We start from the raw sequence: 27,868 nt of genomic DNA, 5'->3' as shown, positions 1-27,868 counted from the left end.
CTTTCAAAATGCTGGTAACTTTCAGTTTGAATTTTGTCCAGACTCACTAGAATACATCTAGAGAACGGGTTCAGAATAAAGGAAAGGGAAAGGGGGATAGTGAGTTGTACAACTGAAATGTAGAATATTATGGATCAACGAAAGAAAGCCATCTAAATATATGCATAATCAAGCCATCTAAATATTTGCATAATCGTCTCAGTTTCAGCACCAATTGGTAGATTTAAAAATACTCTGATCTTGTAGATTATTTAGGGTTAGGAAAGTATTTATGAATCATAAACTGGTGAGCAGAGCCTCACCAGTACGTACAAAATAAAGAAAATGGTGGTTTGATTAATTCTGAAAATTGCCACACTCAGTTCTTCAACCAATGGTAATGTAGAAAGAATAGTGTACAATAGTAGGTTATACCGTCATCTATTATCTGCACTAACCATGGAACTGTGATGACACAGCCAAGTATTCCACCATGCGTAGGGTTCAAACCTTTACGGCTTGGTCTGTGCTCCACTCCATAACGTTTTCATTAGCCTTTTTGGTATATTATCGACTGTTACTAATGATCCTCAGCAACAACCATATGGCCTTGACATAATTTACAGAGGAACCAAAGGTAAACAAAATAGTGTTATTAAATTGAATGATAATGTAGGCTATACCAACTGAAGGGAACTAACAGTAAATTGACAGTTGAATGTGTGGTTATTAGGTCTACTGACAGTCGATACTGATAGTGGCTAATATTTAACATGATAGATCTAGGAGAAAGTTGGGGTAGCCTATAGTTAAGACATTCGAGACTGCCCATCCCTGCAAGTTAAAGGCTGTACAATTGAAATTATGTATAATGGCACAGCATTTCATACACTTTTGTGTGGGAAAGTTTATCAAATCAAATGTATTTATATAGCCCTTCTTACATCAGCTGATATCTCAAAGTGCTGTACAGAAACCCAGCGTAAAACCCCAAACAGAGAGCAATGCAGATGTAGAAGCACATTAAAAGGTCATTTACCACCTACACAAGTGCAGTCTCAGTGCTATGATGGTGTCTAAAACCAGACTGAAGCATTTCGTATACATTGTTTGTCTTCAGGAAGGCAGTGAGTTGCTGCGCAACAGCTTTGTCTAAAATTTTAGAGAGGAATGGAAGATTCGATATAGGCCGATATAGGCTTTATTTCTGCCTTTATTACTAAGTTTGGCACACATCCGGTGGATAGAGAGCCGTCTATTATGTTCAACATAGGAGGGCCAAGCACAGGAAGCAGCTGTTTCAGTAGTTTAGTTGGAATAGGGTCCAGTATGCAACTTGAAGGTTTAGAGGCCATGATTATTTTCATCATTGTGCCAAGATGTATAGTACTAAAACACTTGAGTGTCTCGCTTGATCCTAGGTCCTGGCAGATTTGTGCAGACTCAGGACAACTGATCTTTGGAGGAATACGCAGATTTAAAGAGGAGTCTGTAATTTGCTTTCTAATGATCATGATCTTTTCCTCAAAGAAGTAAATGTATTTATTACTGCTGAAGTGAAAGCCATCCTCTCTTGGGGAATGCTGCTTTTTAGTTAGCTTTGCGACAGTATCAAAAATACATTTTGGATTGTTCTTATTTTCCTCAATTAAGTTAGAAAAATAGGATGATCGAGCAGCAGTGAGGGCTCTTCGATACTGCACGGTACTGTCTTTCCAAGCTAGTCGGAAGACTTCCAGTTTGGTGTGGCACCATTTTCGTTCCAATTTTCTGGAAGCTTGCTTCAGAGCTCTGGTATTTTCTGTATACCAGGGAGCTAGTTTCTTGTGACAAATGCATCTAGGGTATTGCACAAGGTTAAATTGAGTTCCTCAGTTAGGTGGTTAACTGATTTTTGTTCTCTGACGTCCTTGGGTAGGCAGAGGGAGTCTGGAAGGGCATCAAGGAATCTTTGGGTTGCCTGAGAATTTATAACACAATTTTTGATGCTCCTTGGTTGGGGTCTGAGCAGATTATTTGTTGCGATTGCAAACGTAATAAAATGGTGGTCCGATAGTCCAGGGTTATGTGGAAAAACATTAAGATCCACAACATTTATTCCATGGGACAAAACTAGGTCCAGAGTATGACTGTGGCAGTGAGTAGGTCCAGAGACATGTTGGACAAAACCAACATGATATGACCAACATGATGAGTTGATATGTTGATATGCTTCAGTTTCTGCCCTATGACTGGTTTCACATTTGTCACCAGCGATTTATAAGGTAAAATATATCTAAAACAAGTGTCATTTATATTTACAATTCCCTTATCCAAACGGATTACTCATTTACCTAGCTCTTATCAATAGCTCTTATCAAGATGTAAATTATAGTGCATGGAGAATGGTGTTATTTATATTGAGAGAGAAAAAATATAGCAGAGGCTTTTCCCACTTGGAGCCGGTAGGTTCGCTAGACCTTGTTCATGGTTTCCTCGCGCATAAAGGTGGTGGAATTATGAGAGAATTAAGTCAAGGTCAGAATACAGTGTGTCTCTAGACACACCTCCGTCACACCTTCATTTATTAGATCTCTACCCCAAATGAATAGCAGGTGAATAGCATGCTATTCCCATGCTTAAGTTCAAGGTCAGAATTCTCATAGAGAGAAAAGGGGATAAAAAGGGAAATCCGTTCCATTTACTCGCTTAACTCGGATCAGAATCGGCCCCTCAGTGTTTGCTCCTAAGCATGCCATTTTAGCACTACAATTTATCGTTGTGGGAAGGAAAGTATTGACATGGTAATTTCACCATATAAGCAAATATGCTAAAATATACCAGAACAAATCATCTGTAAAGTTGAGTGACTAAAGTGCTCTTTGAATCAGACCATAAATGTCTGCCCACAGGCTGCCCACTGTCTGGATAGTCACAGCCATATCGTAATGTTTGTTGTCTGGGAGAGGTGAAGGAGACAGCCATAACTTGACTGACTCAGACTCCACAGACAACAACACAGCTGTAGTGGAAACCTTTCACAGTATCACAGAGTGTCTATTTATGTGAATGCAATAGCAGAAGTACAGTAGCACATGATCCTTGACCTTGCGTTTTCAACCAAATATTCCATTGATGTTCGTAGGTATGTTGACTGATAGAATGTTGGTTCAACATATTTTTGCCTTTATCACTGCGTCGGTGACCACAATTGACCACTGACTCAGTGATAAAGGCAAAAATATGTTGAACCAACATTCTCAGTCCTGCAAAATTACCTGTGTCTTACTATAAACTTAGTCATAACATGATAACTAAACAATGTGGATATACTATGGTTTTTTCCTGTCAGTTAATAGTTGAATGATGGACCTACTTGAGTGATAGTGTAACGAAGGCGCTGAGAGTCGGGAAGCAAGTTCAGGGAGTGAGTGATTTAATCAATAAATGAAACATAATACAAAAACAAGAAACACGAACAACGCACAGACATGGAACAGAAACAATGACGACTCGGGAACAAACCGTAGGAGTGACTTATAAAGGGCAGGTAATCAAGGAGGTGATGGAGCCCAGGTGAGTAGCATTATGCGCTGATGCGCATAACGATGGTGACAGGTGTGCGACATAACTAGCAACCTGGTGACCTAGAGGCGACCTAGAGTTCCAGAGAGAGAGCATACGTGACAGTACCCCCTCTTCGTCGCGCGGCTCCAGCTGCAGGACGCCAACCACAGGGACGATCCTGGCGATCAGGAGCCGACCGGTTACCTCTGCTAAGGCGCGGGAACCTGTCGATCCAGCTGAGGCGCGGGAGCATGGTGACCTAGGGCGCCGGAGAGAGCATGCATGACAGTGCCCCCTCCCCGGCGCATTCGGCTCCAGCCGCAGGACGCCAACCACAGGGACGATCCTAGGGATCAGGAGTGGACTGGTCACATCCGCTGAGGCACAGAAACCTGACGGCCCGGCTGAGACGTGAGAGCCTGATGAGCCGGCTGAGACCTCCCCGGTTGTCTCGGTCGAGGCATGGGAGCCTGTCGAGCCTGCTGAGGGAGCATGGTGACCTACTGGCGCCGGAGAGAGCATGCATGACAGAGCCCCCTCCCCGGCGCGTGGAGAGCCTGTCGAGCCCGCTGAGGCAGGGGAACCCTTCGAACCCACCGAGGCATGGGAATCCGACAAACCAGCTGAGGCCTCCCAGGTAGCTCCGGTTCTGACACCTGGACCCGACATCACCACACAAACAAAAATAACAAAAAAACAAAAAAACAGTTCCTGATGCTTTCCTTAGGCGAGGTGTCATAATGTAACGTGTGCGCTGAGAGTCAGGAAGCAAGTTCAGGGAGTGAGTGATTTAATCAATAAACTAAACATAATACAAAACACGAACACCGCAGAAACAATGACAACTCGGGAAGAAACCAAAGGGAGTGAAATATAAAGGGCAGGTAATCAAGGAGGTGATGGAGTCCAGGTGAGTGTCATTATGCGCTGATGCGCATAACGATGGTGACAGGTGTACACCATAATAGCCTGGTGACCTAGAGGCAGGAGAGTTTGCACACGTGACAGATATATATATATATATATATTTTAATTTGAGAGTGATGTGCCTTCAGATTTACAACTCAATTTACTGCAGTACACCCCTCCACCTCTTCGCCCTCCCCTCCAGCCCGTTCCTTCACCTTACCACCATACTCCCCTGTCCTCCCTCCCCTCCATCTCTCTGAGTCTGGAGCACCTGCCCCATCACCTGTCACTCAGATTGTGTGTGTGCGTTGTATGCACTTGTGCCTGAGTGTACACATATGCATTGATGTGGTTGGCTGGGGGTGTATCTGACTATGTGCATCTACATGCACTGCCACTGCAGGGAAGCCAGACAGGACGCTGTGCCACATCCTTCCCATCCATCCAACTGTTGCATGCAATCCTAGCTGTATGGCTAGCCCTTAGACAAACGGTCTGGCTTTGAATTAGGAGAACTGAACATGAGAGGAGGGGTAGGGTGGTGAGACCTACACAGCTTTTTGTATTATGTGAAATGCTTTGCCCTCACTATTTTGCTTTGACCTGGTTTCCAAAATGAGTTTTTTTTCATTTGAGAAATCAACCCACCCATAAAATAAATGGAGCGGGGCGAACCACTTTCTTATCCTTTGGCTTAGTAGCAGCTCTTTTTTCTGTTGCATGTGGAAAGTCCAGTCCCTTTGTTTGTCTCCTGTTGCAGATTACTGAGAATTTTTAGAGGAATGACGAGAGCCTAGCTATTCAGGGAATGTGCAAAGTGCCTGCATTTGTCAAAGGTTCTTGTTTGGGGGCTGGTCGGTAATGAATTTGGAAGGTAACTTGCTGGCCCTCTTCTGTCAGAGCATGAAACAATCACTAGCATGTACATATAATAAAAAAATACTATTGATTATTGAAGTTTAGACACATTTTCTGTAGTGAAATCCTGTTGATACGTACATTGATCAAACTTGGAAGGGCAGGAAGGATACATCTAAACATTCATAGCATTAAAACACCAAACAGCATGTTATTTTTCCCTGGATGATATCTCATATTTTGAAAGTATTTGAAAAAGATTAGATTCACAAATGAGCGTGAGCAGTGGGGCCCTGGGGCTATGTGTGAAATGCCCTTCCTAACAGTGTTGCTTGCACACCTGTGCAAGAGCTGAAGCTAGAGCTGAAGCCTGCAGGCTGTTCCAAGCACTGAGTTGGCTATGGCCCCAGCCCACAGCATCTAACAATCTATGGGGCAGGTTTCACACATGCACAAGAATACATTTCTGTCCCACAATAAAGTTCAACAGTTTTTTTTTTATCAAAGAGAGTTTTACAGTGTTCTTCATGAGTTAATCCCTTCAGTTTTCCCTGTTAGTTTTCTGTTAAAAAATGAACCCCAGATATGGCTGCAAGGTACAGGGTCTAATTTATATGCCAACTTGAGAGAGAACTATAGAGTACTTTGTCCTCGCTCTAGTTCACCTCCTAATCCTAATGATGCTGTGCTTTTTCCTTCTCCGTTTTTTTTATTCGTTTGTAGCTTCGCCCCACAGGCAAAACCTACTACATGGTCAGCTTCGAGGTGGGTTCTCTACCTACCCTGATCATGTTTCAAAACAAGCCGCCCTCAGTTGACTTGTCCATACCTGTCCAGAAGATAAAGGAGAGAGTAGGACAAAAAAAAGTCTGGCTTGGTTCCAAACTGGAGGAGAGAAAGACGGAGAAAACAGACACAGGGAATGAGAGAATACAATACTTGAATACAAGAGATGCATCAGCAGAATGTACAGTGGCCCATGATCAGATCATCAAACAATCTTTGATTGACAGTTTGGGTGCAGAGAACACCTACAAAGCTGTTTTTTGTTTTGTTTATTTTTTTACCCCCTTTTCTCCCCCATTTTGTGGTATCCAATTTTTTGTATCTTGTCTCATCGCTACAACGCCCATATGGGCATGGGAGAGGCAAAACAGAACCCAACCAATCCGCACTGCTTCTTAACACAGCGCGCATCCAACCCAGAAGCCAGCCGCACCAATGTGTTGGAGGAAACACCGTGCACCTGACAACCTGGTTAGCGTGCACTGCGAGATGAGACAAGGATATCCCTACCGGCCAAACCCTCACGACGCTAGGCCAATTGTGCGTCACCCCACGGACCTCCCGGTCCTGGCTGCGACAGAGCCTGGGCGCGAACACAGAGTCTCTGGTGGCACAGCTAGCACTGCGAGGCAGTGCCCTAGACCGCTGTGCCACCCGGGAGGCCCTACAAAACTGTTTGAGTGGATCTGACAAAATGTTGTTTAAAAGTACAAATATCTCAGGCCTTCCGTTTGCTTTGTGATGGCAGGTCTGTAGTTCATCAGTAGCCTACTTTTTATATCTGAATTGAGTGAAGAAACAAGTGTACTTCCTTTCATAAACTCAAATTCCTTTTGAAATCTTTCAAATACTTTGAGGGTTTGCTTTAGCCAGCCTGGAGTGCTAGCTGGGCGGGATGACTTTTTTATTTGTTATTGGTTCATTGCAGCAGGGAAGCTCTGTTGCAATGAACAGCTCAAGTTTTTTTTATGATTTCAAATAGTATTTGAACCCAGGTCTAAAACTCATCCCCCTGACTAAACCGAGTATGTTGCTCTTCTTCCCTCACCCAGTCGGTCTCTTTGATGGGGGGGAGAGGGGAGGAGGGGTAGTATTGTGGAGGGGGCAGGGTGTACTGGTGCCCGAGAGGGGGAAGGCAAAGCTGCACATGTCTTGTCATTTACATGCGAGATTCTACACATTTTTGTGGGCTTTTAAATAATATATTGTTGTTTGTGCTGTCTGTTAGCTGGAATCCCGACTCTCGAGCAACAAGTCCGAGATTGTCGGAGGTCAAATATTTAACAGGACACCTTTCTAATGTTTTGTCTCTTTCAGTCAAAGACAGCTGAAATCACTCTCTCGCTAGGCTCAGGTGTGTCTGTCCCCCAAGGTGCTCCTTGTATGTCCATTGTTTGTGTCAGGGTAAGCCAGGTTGTCAGTATGTCTTAATAGGGAAGGAGTAGCTGCCCCAGGCTCTGAACAGGATTAGGACCCACACCAAGTATCAACATTAAGGGAGATTTCTTTCTGCTCCATGGCCTCAGAACCTCACCTGTGGGTCTGGAGCAGACAAATGAAAATCTGAATGCCCCTTTTTAAAAACATCTATCCAGCCTTTCATGTCTATGACTAGACACTTTAGTCTTTTGATTTTGAGAAAATGGTCGCAGTAGGTGGTTCCGAGTGTTTGAAGTTGCAATCGCTTTTCAGGTGGGGTTTCATTGTAAATACATTTAATGTAATTTTCATCTCAGTATCCTCTTGCACCCAAGGGATATTTCCAATCACAAATTAATCTCCTCACATTCTCAGTGCTAGTGGAGGAAAAGTTTGACAATCTCCTCCAGAATGCTATACCCTCAGTTTGTCCTACTGTCCGATACCACTTTGCACATAGAAGATTAATTACTATAACTCAACTTGAATGGGAATGTGCTATGCTGCCTCACCAGCATAGTGGAGAGTCCAATGGTGTGAAATACTGTATATATTATGTCTATGGCATAGTGGCAGAGTCCCCCAGTCTACTACAGGGAAATTAGTGTCCTGATGTGACAGGGCTTCACTGCCTTCTCACACACATACAGGATGGGGTCACACCACACCGCCAAGCCACTCCATTCCGCCTGCTCAAACACACACATCCCATAACAGACCCCATAACTCTGGATGAGAGACATGAGGGAGAAGACGCACATCTTCAGGACAGGTCTCTGTCTGTCCCCTGACTTATGGTTACCCTTTGAAACTGGAAAGAGATAAAGAGAGATTTATGCAAATTGTTTGAGATTGAGGAGGACGCGCTGTTGAAAGGCTATTGATCAATCTAAACAGTGACACCAGTCATCATACCCTATTATTATTACCACTTGAAAATTGTGACTGTCACAATGTGTTTTGTTTATCTGCAGTGAGTCCCATGATTCCCATGCCAGAGTGAGTGATGTATGACTATGACTAGGAATGAAAGTAACTTTCAATAAATTCCCTGGTTTTCCTGAAATCCCGGTTGGCGGTAGCCCGGCATCAGGAGGGAATAAGCAGGAAATCCGTAATCCTCCAACCAGGATTTCTGGAAAACCATGGAATTTATTGAAAGTTCCCGGAATTTTGCAACCTTAACCATGACATTATTACCAAAGAGTTCAAACTATGCTAACATGCTAACTTAAAGTGACTGATGATACAGGCATGGAGATTTTTATAACGATGCATCAAAACTGAATTTATGGTATCCATGTTATGAGTCTGATAAGGGATTACGCCGTACATTAAAAAAAATTGAACATTGTTCTTTAATCAAAACTGTTATAAAAGAGATTCCAGTGTACTAGCTACTCATTAACAATGTAGACATTCTTTCTTATTGTGGCCTATTAAAATTACAGGGGAAATGCCTACGCCAAAGTCCATAACACTCCCAAATAACACTATACAACATAAAGGCACATTTTAAGCTTTTTGAATGGAATACATAACTTACTCGGATGCATTTATGGAGATGCCCTAGTTCTGAGTCGATTAGGTGTCTAGATGGAATGGGCAGACATTGGACAGATTTTTCTGTACAACACTTTGATATGGCAGGGTAGCCTAGTGGTTAGAGTGTTGGACTAGTAACCGGACTAGTAACCGGAAGGTTACAAGTTCAAACCCCTGAGCTGACAAGGTACAAATCTGTCGTTCTGCCCCTGAACAGGCAGGTAACCCACTGTTCCTAGGCCGTCATTAAAAATAAGAATTTGTTCTTAACTGACTTGCCTGGTTAAATAAAGGTAAAATATCAGCTGATGTACGAATGGCTATATAGATACATTTGATTTGACATTTCAGGGTTGCAAGGAGTTACATGTTTTTCTGTATGATAGTAGGGACACAGTGGTAGACTGGATATGGACAGGTTATAGACCATAGAGAAAGAGTGACTTGAACTGGATACTGTCTTATTGTACCTTTATCAGTGGCGGTCGGTGCCATTTAAGATGAGGGAATGCGATTATTTAAATAATCGTATTCCCTCATCTTAAATGGCACCGACCGCCACTGATAAAGGTACAATAAGACAGTATCCAGTTCAAGTCACTCTTTCTCTATGGTCTATAACCTGTCCATATCCATGCACCCAATTCAATGTAACATCAATAGATTTATACTACATGATACTCACATTTTCCCTATATCCATCATGAGGTTGCTACAACGTGCACACAGGTCGAGAGAAAAATCATTAGGCCCTAATCTATGGATTTCACATGACTGGGCAGGGGCACAGGCATGGGTTGACCTGGGAGGGCATAGGCCCACCCACTGGGGAGCCAGGCCAAGCCAATCAGAATGAGTTTTTCCCCACAAAGGGGCTTTATTACAGACAGAAATACTGGGCTGGTGTGGGCTCCTGAGTGGTGCAGTGGTCTAAGGCACTGCATCTTAGTGCTAGAGGCATCATTGCAGACCCTGGTTCAATTCCAGGCTGTATCACGACCAGCCGTGATTGGGAGTCCCAAAGGGCAGCGCACAATTGACCCAGCGTTGTCTGGGTTTAGCTGTCACTGTAAATAATAATTTGTTCTTAAAATACACGTGATCTGCGGTTGTGAGGCCAGTTGGACATACTGCCAAATTCTCTAAAACAATATTGGAGGTGGCTTATGATAGAGAAATTAACATTAAATTATCTGCCAACAGCTCTGGTGGAAGTTCCTGCAATCAGCATGCCAATGGTACGATCCCTCAAAACTCGAGACATCTGTGGCATTGTGCTGTGACAAAACTACTCATTTTAGTGGCCTTTTATTGTCCCCAGTACAAGGTGCACTTGTGTAATGATCATGCTGTTTAATCAGTTTATTGATATGCCACACCTATCAGGTGGATGGATTATCTTGGCAAAGGAGAAATGCTCACAAACAGGGATATAAACAAATTTGTGTACAAAAATGGAGAGATGTTAGCTTTGTGTGCATATGGAACATTTCTGGGATCTTTTATATCAGCTCATGAAACATGGGACCTGTTGCGTTTATATTTTTGTTCAGTATAGATGTTTTTTCCACTTGGAACTGACAGGTACACTTAACCTTATTCATTGTTTCCTCACACGTTCAGGTGCTAGAATTATTAGTCAATTAAGTCAAGGTCAGAATACTGCGTATGTAGATGCACACATTTCTTTGATTTCCTCCCCAAATGCCTTGCTGGTACCTTGCTGGCACTGGCATTTCCCCATGTTCAAGGCCAGAATACGCATAGAGAGAAAAGTGCTCAAGCTACATGCATGTAACTCCAGTCTGAATTCCCCCCAATTTGTTTATAGTAAGTAACACTAGTGTAAAGTGCTGACCTAATTTTCATGGCTCAGTGGGGGAATCATTTGTGGGTCACTCTCTCTTTTTCTCTCCCTCAATCTCTTAGAATCCCTCTCCCTTCTCTCGGTCTCTCTGAATCTCTAGACTGCTGATCATTTCATAACAACCAGGTTAAAGATTAAACACTGTGAGAGACAGATGGGTCTATATTGTCAGGTGAAAGGTGACGAGGACTGAATATGTAGTCTCACTTGGTTTGGGCGCACTTTGTGAAGGGTTATGGCTGAATGTGTGTGGCTCTGGCCTGGTTCAGCATGCCATCTGTAGATAAAGGAGGTTTGTGTGTGTGTGTGTGTGTGTGTGTGTGTGGGGGGGGGGGGGGGGGGGGGGGGGGGGGGGTTAGGTAGAGGATAAGTACAGGGGGCTGAGAGCTGTGTGTGGTGCAGTCTTTAATTAGAGCAGGAAGACACTCTCAGCTGCAGCACAGAGCCAGACCTAGAGGAGAGGTGGTGGGGGGTTTCATGCGTCCATGTTCAACTGCCATTTTGCTCCAATGAACAGACATCTTCCTTAGCGAGTATACAGTTCATCTTTCACACTGCCACAACAGATTGTTACACAATGTGTGAGAGATAGAACAAACTGAAAGTATTTCAGGAAACATACTATTTGATAACAGTATACATTACAAAACCATGACAATTATTTGTGAAGGGGACCTGATTGGTTTGTTTTGGCATACACAAACTATAAACAAACTAGCGGATGAGTCGTTTTGTACTGCATTTGGTACTTGGGCTACAGCCGGTTTGCTTTATGTACAACAGCAACACCTTCCATATAAGGATATAACTGTCTCCACCAGTGGTTAATAACTGTCTCACTCAGTATTTCAATTTAACATTTCATGTCTCGTATAGAGGGAAGCCTGAATGAGAGACCACATGATGAAATGTTCCTTTTAATAGTGATTAGTGAATACAATATAGCCTACACTGAGTGCACACATCATTCGATATTAAACTGATTATGGCACTAGGCCAAGTATGGAAATAGTCATGTAAACACCTTACTCTGCTTGTCATAATAAGGTCAAAATCGAAGTAAGCATACGTCGATTAAAACACCTGTTTTTCTTTTTTCTTTCAAATGATTAGACATGTAAACAGTTTAATCAGCACTCCGGCTGTGAATTCGATCTGCACATGTGCCAGCACCTGTAGCGCAAGCCTCCCTTTTATGTGCGAGTGAAGTGAGTTTAACATGCGAACTTCATATGTCCGAACACAGAATCAAATACCCGCATTTATTTAAGTCCCACCAGGTAGCCTGATTTCAAATATGTCCATGTAAACAGTATTATTAGGGAAATGGTTCTTCTTGCAAAGCATGTAAACGTTTTAAACACACTGTTATATTAATGTGACTATCCATAATAATGGTATTATTGTGTGCATGTAACCAGCTCAGTGGGTGCTGTTTTACCAGATATGGCAAGAGGATACTATGTTAGCATATTGAAGTTTATTGCAAAAACTTGTTTCTCCTTTCTTCTGCATTTCCCATGTGTTCTCTCAGTCATGCTTCCCGGGTATGGATTCTCCCCTCTCCCTGACTTCCAGCCTCACCTCCATGTCTTCCGTTGCCGAGGAGAGTGTCCCAGCATGTGGTTCCCGGTCTCAGGCGAGTCCCAGGCTTTGAGCGAGGCCCGGGACGACAGGCCTCTCCTGCGGCAGTGCCAGCACAACCACATCGCCGTGTGTCAGCAGGAGCGGCAGCCGCCTGTGACCCCCAGTGACAACGGCCATGGATCACCTACTGCAGACACTCAGCACTCCACCCCTTTGCCTCTGAATCATCGCAAACACACAAGGACTGAAGCAGAAAATGGCGGATGGAGGATTAACCCTGATCAAGACACTGATACGGACCTGAGTTCAGACTCTCAGATGCTAGGGGGTGACGTTGAGCTTTTTATCCGGGAAGATAGGAGGACTGACCCTCCAGGGCAAGAGAAGTGTGAGAGACCGATGGTGGTGTCGACGGTGTTTCGTCCCCTCCACACAGCCCTCAGCCTGCCCCTGTTCCTCCCTCTGTCCTCCCTGTACAGGGACACAGACTACTGTAACTCTCAGTCACCTGGCTCTCCATCCTCACATGAGCCTCCGGAGATGCAGACCCCAGACACCTGTCGACCCCAGAGGAGGACGTCACAGGGTTCACTCAAGGAAAAGTCTATCCGTAAGTACAGTATCTATCCATTCCACTTTGTCAACTCTCTGTTAGTCCTCATCAGGAGAATGTTTCTTTCCTTCTTCATTTTGTCATCTGTAGGACATAAAAATCACACTTCAAATCTTTCTTCTGAAATATTTTGTACAAGGCCTATTTCCAATATGACTGGCTGTAGTTTGCAGAGAAGTCTTCACCTCAGTCTTTTTTGTGTTGTGTCCTAGGGCGTAAGATTCGAGTGTACTCACCAGACAGCCTGAGTGACGATTCTTTGGCCAGCCCCATTCTGGATGGCGACTACCTCTTCTCAGGACCCTTCGATTCCTTCCTGGAGGAGGACATCGGGGGAGACCCTGTAGATGCCACGAGCCCCTCATCAACAGGGGGGACACCCAACCCCCGAAAGACTCCACCTTTTTCCGCAGAGCCGCTGCAGTTGTCAGAGCACTCATCTGTCTTGAACTGTGGGGCTGTAGAGAATTCCTCGGCCACCGGAGGAAGCTCTTTAGCCCGCTCCAGTATGGCGGAACACGAGCGGCGTCGCTTCTCAGCCTCAGAGCTGATCTCACGGCTACAGCTTTCCCAAAGGAAGAACTCGTTCACACTAAAGCTTGGCAAGTCGCTGTCAGCTCGCGTGGCCTCCCGCGACAGGCAGAACCCCAGCAACTTCAGCCCTGACTGTGAGTGTCCTGCCTCAGGGTTGAGCATCACTGCAGTGGGATGTGTTAGACATTATGTTTTTGACAGCAAATGCTATAACCAATTTAGCAAACGCTGGTTTCTATGTAGGAGGATGTTTAAACTTGAGACAACTTTCTGTAGTGTTTGCTAGGTTCCTTCCACCTCCATCTACTTTCTTCCTCTCCAGATAAGTCCACTTCCAGGCATCGTGGCTCAGGTGGTGCCAGTGACAGCGCCCCCCATAGTCCAGTAGGACCTACACCGCAACTGCCATCTGCTGACAAAAACACGCAACAACATCGACGTAGCACCGGATTCACAATCAAAAAGTGTGTTTTAACAGCAAAAAATGGGTGTATTATATCAAAGTTAAACTCACAAATTTAAACTACAAATCTTAGCTGGAAGTGAGTTGTAAGGTTGTCCACTGTTATAACGACTATAAATACTACTTTCCCACAGTTTGAGGAAGAAATCCATTGAGGATGATTGGTGCACTCCTCCCACAGTCAGCAGATCCAATCGTCTGTCACGGTTTCTCCCCAGCTGTGAGTCTTGTGTCAAAATTTTTGTTTATTCCACCTCCCTTCTCCACCTCCATTATCAATGGTATTTATATGGCATTGCAATGGTATCCACACTCGTTCAACCACCTGCTACATAACAACATAATATCTGAAAGTATTTTTTTCAAAACTTTCTGCAATATTGATTTTAATTCTCAATCACCCCTATGTACTCTTCTTACTCAAATTCTCATCGCTCTCTCTTTCTCTCTCCTCAGCAATTCTGTACCAGGAGTACAGTGATGTTGCAATCAACCGAGAAATCCTGAGGCAGCAGGGGGAGGAGCCAGGTGCTGAGGAGGAGGGGCTAAGGGAGGAAGGGGCTGGGGAGACTCCATCTCCATCTAATCTGTCTCCATCCAGCTCCTTTTGCTCGTCACGAGGCTCCGCCTTCTCGCTGTGGCAAGACATCCCTGATGTCCGGACCAGCGGTCAGCTGGACAACTTCAGCAACGTGGAGCGCAAACTACAGGAGGTGAGAACATGGGGATGACATCAAGCCAGATTGGGATTTGGGAAGCACTCATAGAGATGGATAGAAGGTGTGCCCAATATCCTATCTTTTGTGGAAAGTGCAGCCTCTACAGGGTTTTAGCATATCCAATTAGCCAGCCAAGTTGATCTGTTTCATCTATGGGATGGATTACCATAACATATTTTGATTTGTGGTCATAAAATTTAATTCATAGATTTTCCCAATATGTCTCATGATAACGTCATGATTTTAATATTTAGATAAAGTATTTCATTTTCCATATTTAGATAAATAAAGTATCATGTTTTTAATTGTGAGTGAGAGGTGTGCCTATTGCTTCCTAAAGGCCCATAATGTCTCCTCATCACAGGCCAAGTTTGAGCTGGTGACATCAGAGGCGTCGTACATTCGGAGTCTGACCATCGCAGTGGACCATTTTATGCTGTCCCAGGAGCTGGGGGAGTGTCTGGGGGCCCAGGACAGACAGTGGCTCTTCTCCAAGCTCCCCGAGGTCAAGGACGTCAGTGAGAGGTATAGTAAATGAATGTATGTCATGAGATTCTCTGTTTTTTCTGTCTTGGTTTTTCTTATTCTTCTGTTTCTCTTCAAATCAAATTTGATTAGTCACAAACAGGTGTAGACTAAGAGTGAAATGCTTACTCATGGGCCCTTCCCAACAATGCAGAGAGGAAAAAGAGAAATAATAGAAAAATAATAACACAAGGAATAAATACACAATAAGTAACAATAATATATACAGGGTACCAGTACCAAGTAGATGTGCAGGGGTATGAGATAATTAAGGTAGATATGTACATATAGGAAGAGATAAAGTGACTAGGCAACAGGCAGTGGTGTAAAGTACTTAAGTAAAAATACTTTAAAGTACTACTTAAAGAAAATAATATACTTTTTACTCCTTACATTTTCCCTGACACCCAAAAGTACTTGATACATTTTGAATGCTTAGCAGGACAGAAAAATTGTCCAATTCATGCAATTATCAGAAGAAAATGCCTGGTCATCCCAACTGCCTCTGATCTGGCAGACTCACTAACACAAATGCTTTGTTTGTAAATGATGTGTGAGTGTTGAAGTGTGCCCCTGGTGATCCATACATTTAAAAAAACATTAAAATCATGCCGTCTTGTTTGATTTAATATTAGGAATGATGTATACTATTGATACTTAAGTATATTTTAGCAATTACATTTACTTTTGATACTTAAGTAGATTAAAAACAAATAATTTTTGAGTTTTACTCAAATAGTGTTTTACTGGGTGACTTTCACTTTTACTTAAGTCCTTTTTTGTTAAGGTATCTTTACTTTTACTCAGATATGACAATTGGGTACTTTTTCCACCACTGGCAACAGGATAGATAATAAACAGTAGCAGCAGCATACATAAACAGTAGCAGGAAGGAACTCACAGACAAGGTAAAAATACACGATTCCAACATGGATTGTCTACTCAGGGAAAACAGGGTGATGAAGGAGTCGCTACTATACATACAGAGTCGTAGCATGCGTGGAAATCTTTTTTTTCCTGAGATTCCTGATGACGCATCCAATAATCCAGAGGGCGCGATCATAGAATTCATGCATTCTGCCTTGAAACTTCCTATGGAGACTGTAAACAAGGTGGCTTTCCACCAAGTACAAAGACTTGGAGCTATGACCGACAAGACCAAGGGTCCCCGACCGATCATCACAAAATTTGAACACTACCAACAAAAGGAGCTGATCAAAAGCAGGGGAAGGGAGCTTAAAGGGACCAAATTCGGTCTCAATGACCAATTTCCAAGGGAGATAAACGAACGTCCTAAGAGACTGTATCCGGTACAAAGGCAACAACAAGAGAAGAGTAAGCATGCCTTTATCATTGTGACATTGACAAACTCTTTATAGATGGACAGCTATTCCGAGGCAGCTCCATAACACCATGGCTGTACTAAATTCTACAGGGATTTCAGGTTACGAAAAAAAAGAAAGTATGGGAACTGTAAAAATATTTGAACATTATGAAGTGGATATGAACACACAGGTACTCAATTACATGCGCACTTACACATATGGACTTACACACACACACAGCTGATCTCGCTCTCGTTCTTCTTCTCTTCTCTCTCTCTATTGTCAATAACAGTTTTATAATTTTATGTGTTTGTTTGTCTATCTTTTTTATGTATTTGTCTACAAGTTTATATATGTTTACAACAAGCAAGGGGAGATATCAGAATAATAACATATTGTACTGAATACATTTGTACTGTAGTGAGAGTAATGCAAGGTCTAGAGTAATGTAAGGTCTAGAGTAATGCAGGGTCTAGAGTAATGCAAGGTCTAGAGTAATGCAGGGTCTAGAGTAATGCAAGGTCTAGAGTAATGCAAGGTCTAGAGTAATGCAGGGTCTAGAGTAATGCAAGGTCTAGAGTAATGCAGGGTCTAGAGTAATGCAAGGTCTAGAGTAATGCAAGGTCTAGAGTAATGCAAGGTCTAGAGTAATGCAGGGTCTAGAGTAATGCAAGGTCTAGAGTAATGCAAGGTCTAGAGTAATGCAAGGTCTAGAGTAATGCAAGGTCTAGAGTAATGCAAGGTCTAGAGTAATGCAAGGTCTAGAGTAATGCAAGGTCTAGAGTAATGCAAGGTCTAGAGTAATGCAAGGTCTAGAGTAATGCAGGGTCTAGAGTAATGCAAGGTCTAGAGTAATGCAAGGTCTTTTTTATGATCATGTGAAACGTCAATTGCTATGGAAATGCTGGGATGTGTTTTTCGATGATGTTAAAGATAATTATGATGCAACTATGACGGTGATACGATATGGATTACAATTATCATCATGAATATTAAGGCTATACGCACTATATGTTACACACATAGACACTCAACCATGCAAATTGACAGAGTTATTATTTTTTGGACATAACACATTATAGTCTTACTCTTATACAGACATCGTACACACTCTCACCAAATCACATCCAATATCATACACATCAACCTACTCAGATTTACTACACACATAATATCTTGTTTCAATTATAACTATAACATCTGTGGCATTGGCTCACAGGCAAACAGGCAAGGGAATAAAACAAATATTGCTAGGACCTACTTCTTGAATTCTAAATATCAGACATTTGAAAACTCTAGTTTTGACCGTCATAATATCTCTGATGGCAGTAACTTTAGAAGCACTAATTATGGTCAATTTAGACTGAGAATAGTATCTAGTTATGGTAAGGGGTGAAATAAGTATAGCCAGTTATAATTATAACGGTTTATCAGATTATAAAAAAAGATCAGTCTTTACATGGCTAAAAGAAAAGGAATATAGCATATGCTGTTTACAGGAAACTCACTACATCCTTAGATGAAGTTGCGTGGAAAAAGGAATGGGGTGGTGGAATAATTTTCTGTCATGGACAAAGTAACTCAAAAGGTGTGATGATATTAATTAACAACAATTTTGATCTGAACGTGCAAATAGTCAGGAATGATTTGCAAGGAAGGTGGATCCTTTTCAATTTGAAAGTGGACAAAAAGGAGATGGTCCAAATCAGGATAATCCATACTTCTTCAAAATAATTTATATCAATTTATTGAATTTACAGGCAACAAATGATCAATTAATGGTAGGAGACTATAACACAGTGTTAAGTACCTCATTGGACCGTAAAAGTAATCACTCTACAAACTATCATCACCGTGCCCTGAAGGAAATCACAAATATTATGGACACATTAGAAATAGTGGATATTTGGATACTAAAAACGAGTGAGATATACATGGAGGAGACTTAATCAAGCTAGTCGTCTTGACCACTTTCTTGTCTCTTTCTCTCTTGCATCAAAGGTTAAAAAATAAATAATAGGAGACAGAATGCGATCGGATCATGATCTAATTGGCATTCACAAAACTCTTATAGATTTTCCACGTGGACGGAGATATTGGAAATTTTATCAAAGTTTACTGGAGGACAACTTAGTCAAAAATAAGACAAAATCATTTAGAACTGAATTTTTCCCGTATAATATAGGTTCAGCAAATCCCTTTATTGTTTGGGATACCTTTAAATGTACCTTCAATTCAATATTCATCAATAATTTAAAAAAGCAGTTTCTGGCTAAAGAGACAAGACTAACAAGGGAAATCCATGAACTAATAGTACAGGTAGTTAGCAATAAAAACAATACTACAGAGATACAAAATAAGTTAGAGGAAAAACAAAAAGAACTGGAGGAACTTATTCAGGAATGATCTAATGTAATCTATTACAAAAATAAAGCAAACTAGATGGAATATGGAGAAAAATGCACAACATTCTTCCAAAATCTCCAATACAGGAACTCTAACAAAAATAATTTGCAGTCATCTATGATTCTCTGAATTGTACTTTAAAAGAGGCAGCTAACTATTTTAGGCAGATGTTCTCTTTTCCGTCTCATCCTCTCCCACTGAATGAAGATTACGGTAAGGAATTCTTTCCAAAATATATAAAAAATGGAAAATGAACAAATTTACAAAAAGATCAATGCGAAGGCCAAATTACAGAGGAAGAACTTTTTGAGGCTATTAAATCCTTTCAGTCTGGAAAAACCCCAGGGCTTGATGACATACCGGTATCAAGCATTTTTTGATATTCTAAAAGCTCCATTGTTAGATTTTTTTAACTACTCCTATATAAATGGTAGTCTGACAGGTACTTAGCAGGAAGGTCTTATTTCTCTTTTATTAAAACAAGACCCAGATGGAGGCCCCTTACACTTCAATATTGTGATGCAAAAATACTTGTGAAATGCATAGCACTCACAATTAAAAGGGTTTTACCAGGTATTGTTCATCCTGATCAGACAGGTTTTTTACATGGACGATACAATGGAGATAATATACAACAACTACTAGAAATTATAGAACATCATGAAACATCTAAGAAGCCAGGCCTGGTATTTATAGCGGATTTTGAAAAGGCATTTGATAAAGTAAGACTGGATTTGATTTATAAATGCCTGGATTTTTCCAATTTCGGTAATTCTCTTATAAAATGGGTAAAAAATGATGTATAGTAGCCCCAGGTGTAAAATAGTAAATAACGGCTACTTCTCAGAGAGTTTTGAATTGTCAAGAGGAGTTAAAAAAGGGTGTCCTCTGTCACCATATCTATTCGTTATGGCCATCGAAATGCTAGCTATTAAAATCAGATCCAATAACAACATTAGAGGATTAGAAATCCAAGGTTTAAAAACAAAGGTGTCCGTGTATTGATGACTCAGGTTTTATATTAAGTCTGCAAGCTAGATCCCTGCAATGTCTCATTGAAAATCTAGCTAACTTTTCTGTACTCTCTGGACTAAAACCTAATTACAATATTATGTATTATGTATTGGACCTTTAAAAAATACAACTTTTACATTACCCTGCAGTTTACCTATACAATGGGCTGATGGTGAAGTAGACATACTTGGAATTCATATCACAAAATATAAAAATAAGCTCTCCACAATTAATTTCAATAGAAAACTTGTAAAAATAGACCAGATCCTGCAACCATGGAGAGGTAAATACCTGTCTATTTATGGAAAAATGGATTAACCCTGATTAACTCCTTAGTCATATCTCAGTTTACTCACTTCCTTATGGCGCTGCCTACTCATGATTATTCATTTTCAAATCATATGAGCAAAAAATATTTCGCTTTATCTGGGACGCTAAACCAGATAAAATAAAGCGTGCCTATCTATATAATAAATATGAATTGGGTGGGTTGAGATGATTCAATATAAAAGCACTAAACCTCTCTAAAAGCTTCACTTATTCAAAAGTTTTACTTGAACCCTAATTGCTTCTCAAGTAGATTACTAAGAAAAGCTCATCCATTGTTTTAAAATTGCCTTTTTGCCTTTGTGCAGATTGCCATGTCTCATTTTTGTTTAATTGAAAACGATACTTTTTTCAAAGTATCTCTCTTTTTCAAACAAAATAAAACATGATAAAAAATGACACTGAGGGGCAGTGTTTTTACAACTAATGCCGGTTTGCATGAGGCTGATGCCGTGCAGGTGTTTGTACACATGAATATACATACACTCTCATTCAAATAAACGCATACAAGAACACACACATATATGTAATAGTGCCAGACATGCACACAAACATATACAGTTGGCATTGCTGTTATGAATTGAGTTGTCCTTGGTGTCCTTTGTTTTAAATGGATTATATATTTATATTTATTTATATTTTTTGCAGTGTTGTTTGCTATTTTCTTCTGTCTTCCTTTTTTCTCTTTAATTGTATATATTTTCTTTCTTCTTCTTCTTGGGGGGGGGGGGTGATTGTGGGAGGGGTCTCGAATGGTTGCAGGACAGCTATTGGGGAACTGTGTGGGGATCTTGGAGGGTTCGGATTCACGTTTGGCCTGGTGGGAGATCTGTCAACGCGCCCCTTGAGCAGGGCATTGAACCTGGATGCTTCTGTGTGTTGCTCTGAATGGGAGTCTGTTGGATGATTGGTCTGATGTAGTTGTTGAGCGGCTTCACTGCAAGTATATTATATGTTTCAGATATTCAATAATATATATATATATTTTTAAAGTAGCAGCATATGTGATGAGTTAAAAGAGTTAGTGACAAAAGGGTCAATGCAGATAGTCCAGGTAACTGGTTAACTATTTAACTTACTATTTAGCAGTCTTATGGCTTGGGGATAGAAGCTGTTCGGGGTCCTGTTGGTTCAAGTCTTGCTGCATCGGTATTGCTTGCTGTGCCGTAGTAGAGAAAACAATCTATGACTTGGGTGGCTGAAGTCTTTGAGCATTTTTAGGTGCCTTCCTCCGACACTGCCTGGTATAGAGGTCATGGATGGCAGGTAATTTAGCCCCACTGCTTTCAATATCTCTCTCTGTTTCGATCCCACGCTCGATTTTCTCTGAATATTTCACTTTCTTTGTTACTCCCTCTCTTCCTTTCTCTCTCTTCCTTTCATCTCTCTCTCTAGGTTCCTGCAGGACCTGGAGCACAGGCTGGAGGAGGACATCTTGCGTTTTGACGTGTCTGACATCGTCCTGGCCCACTGTCCCGCCCTGCGAAGGGTCTACCTCCCCTACGTGACCAACCAGGCCTACCAGGAACAGACCTACCAGCGCATGTTGTGAGCAGTCTTACTTTGTGTGTAATCTATTTTGCTTTGTTGCACATTTGAGACCGTAAGTATAATGCAAATTATGTTGCTCAGTGCCTAGTACACACGCTCGAATTGTCACTTTGTACATATGGATATCGACGGTGTGCAGGTTTCTGTTCCAGCCCAGCACTAACACACCTGGTTCAACTGATCATCAAGACCAAGTGTGCTAGTGCTGGGTTGGAACGAAACCCTGTAGCTCTTCAGAAACAGGGTTCATGACCATAGATATATGTGAACCGATTCAGGAAACTAGGCGTATGTTGCAAGTCACGACTTCACAGGAGAGCCGTTTGAACTTAAGAAAAATGTTGTTAGCTAGCTAATGACAGCCTAATGAATGTGGTTAGCTAGCTAACATTGAACCTGGTTGGTTAGCTCCCAGCACTGTGGCATTGTTGGCACTGTTCATTGTTGTTTAATTAGCTAACGTTAGCTGGCTGGCTTGTTAGCTAACATTACGTAACATTGTTTGAATTTACACTTTGTTTACATAGCTAGGTTCATTGTTTACCTAGATAGCTATATGTCTTAAGATAAAGTGTACTGTTAGCTAGCTAGCTAACGTCAGTTGGCTGGCTCCCTAGCTGACGTTATTATTCATATTCCAGAGCCATTTGCTTTTCTAATTAGAGCCAAATGTTAGCTAGATAACATTGAACCTGGTTAGTTTGCTCCCAGCACTGTTGCATTGTTGGCACTGTATTGTCGTTTAATTAGCTAATATTAGCTGGCTGGCTCGTTAGCTAACGTTACGTGATGTGTGTACAACACCCATTGAATATGGCCAGTGTCAGTAAACATCTGCAAAAGAACGTAATAAAATTGTTGCCAGCAGAGTTGGTTAGGCTGTTTTCATGTTATCCAATCATTCGCTCCGATAGCGAAACGAGATGGGTGGGGCTAAAGCTTAAGAGGGTGTGAACGATGCTGAATGGGTGTAGACAAAGAAGAGCTCTTCACTAAATGCCAAAACATTTAAAGGCCATTTTCACAAATGTGAGTTTACAATTGATCAACTTTAAAAGACAACAAACAAACTTCCATTTGTTCCTCAAATGCAGTGTATGTTATCTCATTTTGTATCTCTGACTCTCTACTTTTATCCAATGTATAAAAATAAAAAACACAATTTCAAATTTTGCTACATAAGACCAAATCCAGGTAGTGAGTCACATATACACATATATCTGTCCATATTGCTAGATTTGAAGCGATTTTTGTCTCTGTAGACAGGAGAATGCTCGCTTCCCAGGTATCCTGGCTCGTTTGGAAGAAGACCCCATCTGCCAGCGTCTTCCCCTCGCCTCCTTCCTCATCCTCCCCTTCCAGAGGATCACACGGCTCAAGATGCTGGTGGAGGTATGATAGAGCACCCTTGTTCACCATAGAATTAAACTATTCATGACTGGCTGTAGGGACAAAACAATTAATCGACCTTACATCAAGTTAATGACCAGTGAATAAGCAAATATACAGCAGCAGGCTTTGCAGTGTCCTGAGGTGAAAGTTGAGATCCAAAATGTTCTATCTTCCTTCTATCTTATAGAATATCCTAAAGAGGACAACACCAGGCTCTAGGGATGAGGACACAGCCACCAAGGCCTTCAATGAGCTGAAAAAGGTAGCATAAAATAAAACATATACCAAAAGTTGAAGTTTGGTAAATTTTTAGTCGTTATACAAAATAAATAATTGAGAAATGGTTCAACTTTTTACTAACAGACTATATTGCCTAAAACATTGAAATAACCGTTCTTATCACAACAGATTATAAAGGAATGTAACTCCAGTGTGCAGTCAATGAAGAGGATGGAAGAGCTCATTCACCTCAATAAGAAGATCCACTTTGAGGGCAAGGTAGATGACAACATCTCTCATTAGGAACAACCTCATTCATTCTCAGTACACCTACTGTATACTCATGTACAGTATATTACCCTTTCCCCTATCCACTGCTGAGAATCAATGGTTTTGGACAACAACAAATCCTATTTCTTATTATTGCCATAGTATGGATTAACCATATAATGTTTGCCCATTGTAGATTGCAAGTAAAGAAACCGCATGCCTCTAACCCCAGTAATAATTAAATAACTGTTCATTCATGCTCATTAATCACATACATCTCCCCTTTTAGATATTCCCTCTGATCTCCCAGTCTCGCTGGCTGGTCAAGCATGGAGAACTGCTCGAAGTGGACACACAGACCATGAGTATTTCTGGGTCAAAGTTAAAGTTGCCCACAAGGCCTGTGTACCTGCATCTGTTCAATGACTGTCTTCTGCTGTCCAAGAGGAAGGAGTGAGTACTAAAGATGTACAATGTAGAGGGAGAATAGAAAGAAAAGTGTTTTATATGTATGGCGTAATGCCATGCTACAGTATGCTGAGCTATGCTCTTCCACACTATGCAACACTATGTATGGTGTTACTGTATGTCATAAATGTTGGTTGATTGAGTGATGCATGGCATACATTGACAAATTCCTGTCTCTGGTCGGTCTGCAGCACGTGGAAGTTCATGGTGTTTGTTCACGCTAAGATCGGGCAGCTGAAGGTGAAGGACCTCAGTCAGAAGCTTCAGGGCATCTCAGGTTTCATCTTCCACCTGCAGCTGTGTGAGGGCCGGCAACTCAAACACCAGATCCTACTCAAGGCCCACACTGAGTGAGCTGCTATACATACCACTATCATGATATGTAATGGTAGTGATAAAGTAGGAACTGACAGCCTCTACGTGGGTTTTGTTTCTTCCCAGGAGTGGGAAACAAAGATGGATCACAGCCATGTTCCCCTCTGATCCATTGGAAGATATTGAGCAGGCCACTGAGAATGATGGTAAGTAGCTGCTTTATCAATAGTCTGGATAAGCATCTTGCAGTGCTGATTAAGTATTTCAATTACTTATAAACCAACTTCAGTCATGTCCCTGAGCTTCTGTTGTTTCATTTACTGTAACTTGGAAAATATTGCATTACGTTTTAAAATATTTTAAAAATCGATTTTAACGGAAGTACAGCCTTTTCAGTAATTTTATACACCTTTGGTTGTTTCTCCTCTCAGATCTTTCCCAAGTTCAATGCATCAAGAGTTACCAGGCCCAAGAGCATGATGAGCTTACATTGGAGAAGGCTGATATTCTTCAAGCCAAGACCATTACAAGTGATGGTGAGAAACTCCCTTTGGCAAGCTCACATTAAACTCTATCATCATAAACAGGTTCAATCCAAGATGGGCAGGTTCAATCCAAGATGGCGTAGCAGTCAGACATATTTGTCCTTCGTCTTGTCGTGTCCCATGTATATATATTTTTATATATTTTTCTTTGCATATCTTTTAATATTTTTCTAAACCCTTACTTCAAAATACTCTCCTGCAACCCGCCTCACCCAATGTGGTGTGGACCTGCTTTTTCTCTAAAGTATTTTTCTCTGCCTCTATTACTGGAATCTCTCCAACATAAACTAGCCAGATAACTAGCCAGCTAATGGTCATCAGCTAACCTCTAGCCAGTTTGTACAAAGCAATTCAACCAGAGCCTACCGGACCGATTTTTCTCTCCAAATCTCCGGATTCCTATCGCAAGCTCTGAACCTTCTCACCTTCCGACCTTCGCAGTTAACGTCCCCTGAATGCTATCTGTCTAGAGCACAACGGACTGTTGGCTTACGAGGCCCATCAAATACATTCCGAAGCCACTAGCTAGCAGTCAGCTATCCTTTGCTAGCGGTCATCAGCTGCCTTTATCCCGGACAACTCTCGCCAGTCTGTACAGCGCGACTCAAACCAGAGCTAGTCGGACGTATTCTCCTCGATATCTCCGGATTCCTACCGCAAGCTCTGAACATATTATTTATTTAAATGTTTATGTTTAATTGTTTCTTTTTTTTATTATTATTTTTAAAACATTTTTATTATGATATTTTTTCCCCCCACCTGGAATTATAGCAGCTAACGACCCCTGAACGCACAGCTGCAAATCTGCGGCCTGCTAGCTATCTAAAGCACATTGGACTGCTGGCTTAAGAGGCCCTTCGGACATATTTCTAAGCTCACTATACATATTTTGCCAATTGGCCTGGTTTACCACACGGAGTCCTGCTGATCCGTCCGCTGATGTAACTGCACGAGGAGGCCACAACAGACTTTCCTCCTCTAAGGCCTTTCTGTTAGCCTGCTAACCCTGTGCCGCTAGCTGCCTGAAGCCACGCACTGGACTTGTATGATCACCCGGCTACGCATGCCTTTCCCTAACGTCACCATACCGTGTCGATTGCTGTTCTGGTTTGTAACTATTGTTTTATTTCACTGTAGAGCCTCTAGCACTGCTCAACACGCCTCGGCTAACAATTTAGTTCCACCTCCCACACATGCAGTGACATCACCTGGTTTAAATGCTATTTCTAGAGACAATATCTCTTTCATTATCACTATATGCACAGGTTTACCCCCACTGTATTCACATCCTACTATACCTTTGTCTGTACATTATGCCTTGAATATATTCTACCGTGCCCAGAAATCTGCCCCTTTTACTCTCTGTTCTGAACGTACTAGGCGTCCAGTTCTGTTAGCCTTTAGCCGTACCCTTATCCTACTCCTCCTCTGTTCCTCTGGTGATGTAGAGGTTAATCCAGGCCCTGCAGTGTCTACCTCCACTCCCATCCCCCAGGCTCTCTCATTTGTTGACTTCTGCAACCATAAAAGCCTTGGTTTCATGCATGTTAACATTAGAAGCCTCCTCCCTAAGTTTGTTTTATTCACTGCCCTAGCACACTCCACCAATGCGGATGTCCTAGCCGTGTCTGAATCCTGGCTCAGGAAGACCACCAAAAACCTTGACATTTCCATTCCTAACTATAACATTTTTCGACAAGATAGAACTGCCAAAGGGGGCGGTGTTGCAATTTACTGCAAAGATAACCTGCAGAGTTCTGTCTTACTATCCAGGTCTGTACCGAAACAATTTGAGCTTCTACTTCTAAAAATGAACCTTTCCAGAAACAAGTCTCTCACCGTTGCCGCTTGCTACAAGACCACCCTCTGCCCCCAGCTGTGCCCTCGACACCATATGTGATTTGATTGCCCCTCATCTATCTTCTGAGCTCGTGCTGCTAGGTAACCTAAACTGGGACATGCTTAACACCCCGGCCATCCTACAATCTAAGCTTGATGCCCTCAATCTCACACAACTTATCAATGAACCTACCAGGTACAACCCCAAATCCATAAACACGGGCACCCTCATAGATGTCATCCTAACTAACTCACCCTCCAAATACACCTCTGCTGTTTTCAACAAAGATCTCAGCGATCACTACCTCATTGTCTGCATCCGTAATGGGTCTGCGAGCAAACGACCACCCAATCACTGTCAAACGCTCCCTAAAACACTTCTGCGAACAGGCCTTTCTAATCGACCTGGCAGTTGTATCCTGGAATGACATTGACCTCATCCCGACAGTAGAGGATGCCTGGTTATTCTTTAAAAGTGCCTTCCTCACCATCTTAAATAGGCATGCAAAAAATGTAGAACCAGGAATAGATTTAGCCCTTGGTTCACTCCAGACCTGTCTGCCCTTGACCAGCACAAAAACATCCTGTGGCGTTCTGCATTAGCATCTAATAGCCCCCGTGATATGCAACTTTTCAGGGAAGTTAGGAACCAATATACACAGGCAGTTAGGAAAGCTAAGTCTAGCTTTTTTAAACAGAAATTTGCATCCTGCAGTACAAACTCAAAAAAGTTCTGGGACACTTTAAGGTCCATGTAGAATAAGAGCACCTCCTCCAAGCTACCCACTGCTCTGAGGCTAGGAAACACTGTTACAACTGACAAATCCGCTATAATTGAGAATTTCAC

At 41.9% G+C, this 27,868-nt stretch overlaps 1 protein-coding gene across 3 annotated transcripts in view; it reads left to right on the top strand.

Annotated features, from left to right (window-relative positions):
- arhgef19 (Rho guanine nucleotide exchange factor (GEF) 19) overlaps positions 1-27,868 on the top strand; it is a 40,916-nt gene that overhangs the window by 9,608 nt on the left and 3,440 nt on the right. For all 3 annotated transcript variants that reach the window (XM_031803459.1, XM_031803461.1, XM_031803460.1), the window contains 14 exons: positions 12,444-13,106; positions 13,322-13,777; positions 13,966-14,107; positions 14,241-14,326; positions 14,563-14,819; positions 15,190-15,350; positions 21,818-21,970; positions 23,236-23,365; positions 23,553-23,627; positions 23,774-23,863; positions 24,144-24,307; positions 24,514-24,672; positions 24,764-24,843; positions 25,069-25,173. In XM_031803459.1, coding sequence (XP_031659319.1) covers positions 12,444-13,106; positions 13,322-13,777; positions 13,966-14,107; positions 14,241-14,326; positions 14,563-14,819; positions 15,190-15,350; positions 21,818-21,970; positions 23,236-23,365; positions 23,553-23,627; positions 23,774-23,863; positions 24,144-24,307; positions 24,514-24,672; positions 24,764-24,843; positions 25,069-25,173 — 2,721 coding nt within the window. The remainder of the gene's footprint in view (positions 1-12,443; positions 13,107-13,321; positions 13,778-13,965; positions 14,108-14,240; positions 14,327-14,562; positions 14,820-15,189; positions 15,351-21,817; positions 21,971-23,235; positions 23,366-23,552; positions 23,628-23,773; positions 23,864-24,143; positions 24,308-24,513; positions 24,673-24,763; positions 24,844-25,068; positions 25,174-27,868) is intronic.

The sequence above is a fragment of the Oncorhynchus kisutch genome, linkage group LG24 (assembly GCF_002021735.2).
Source record: "Oncorhynchus kisutch isolate 150728-3 linkage group LG24, Okis_V2, whole genome shotgun sequence".
Taxonomy (NCBI): Eukaryota; Metazoa; Chordata; class Actinopteri; order Salmoniformes; family Salmonidae; genus Oncorhynchus; species Oncorhynchus kisutch.
The sequence above is the reverse complement of the archived record's forward strand: the minus strand, read 5'-3'. Positions and strand labels throughout refer to the sequence as shown.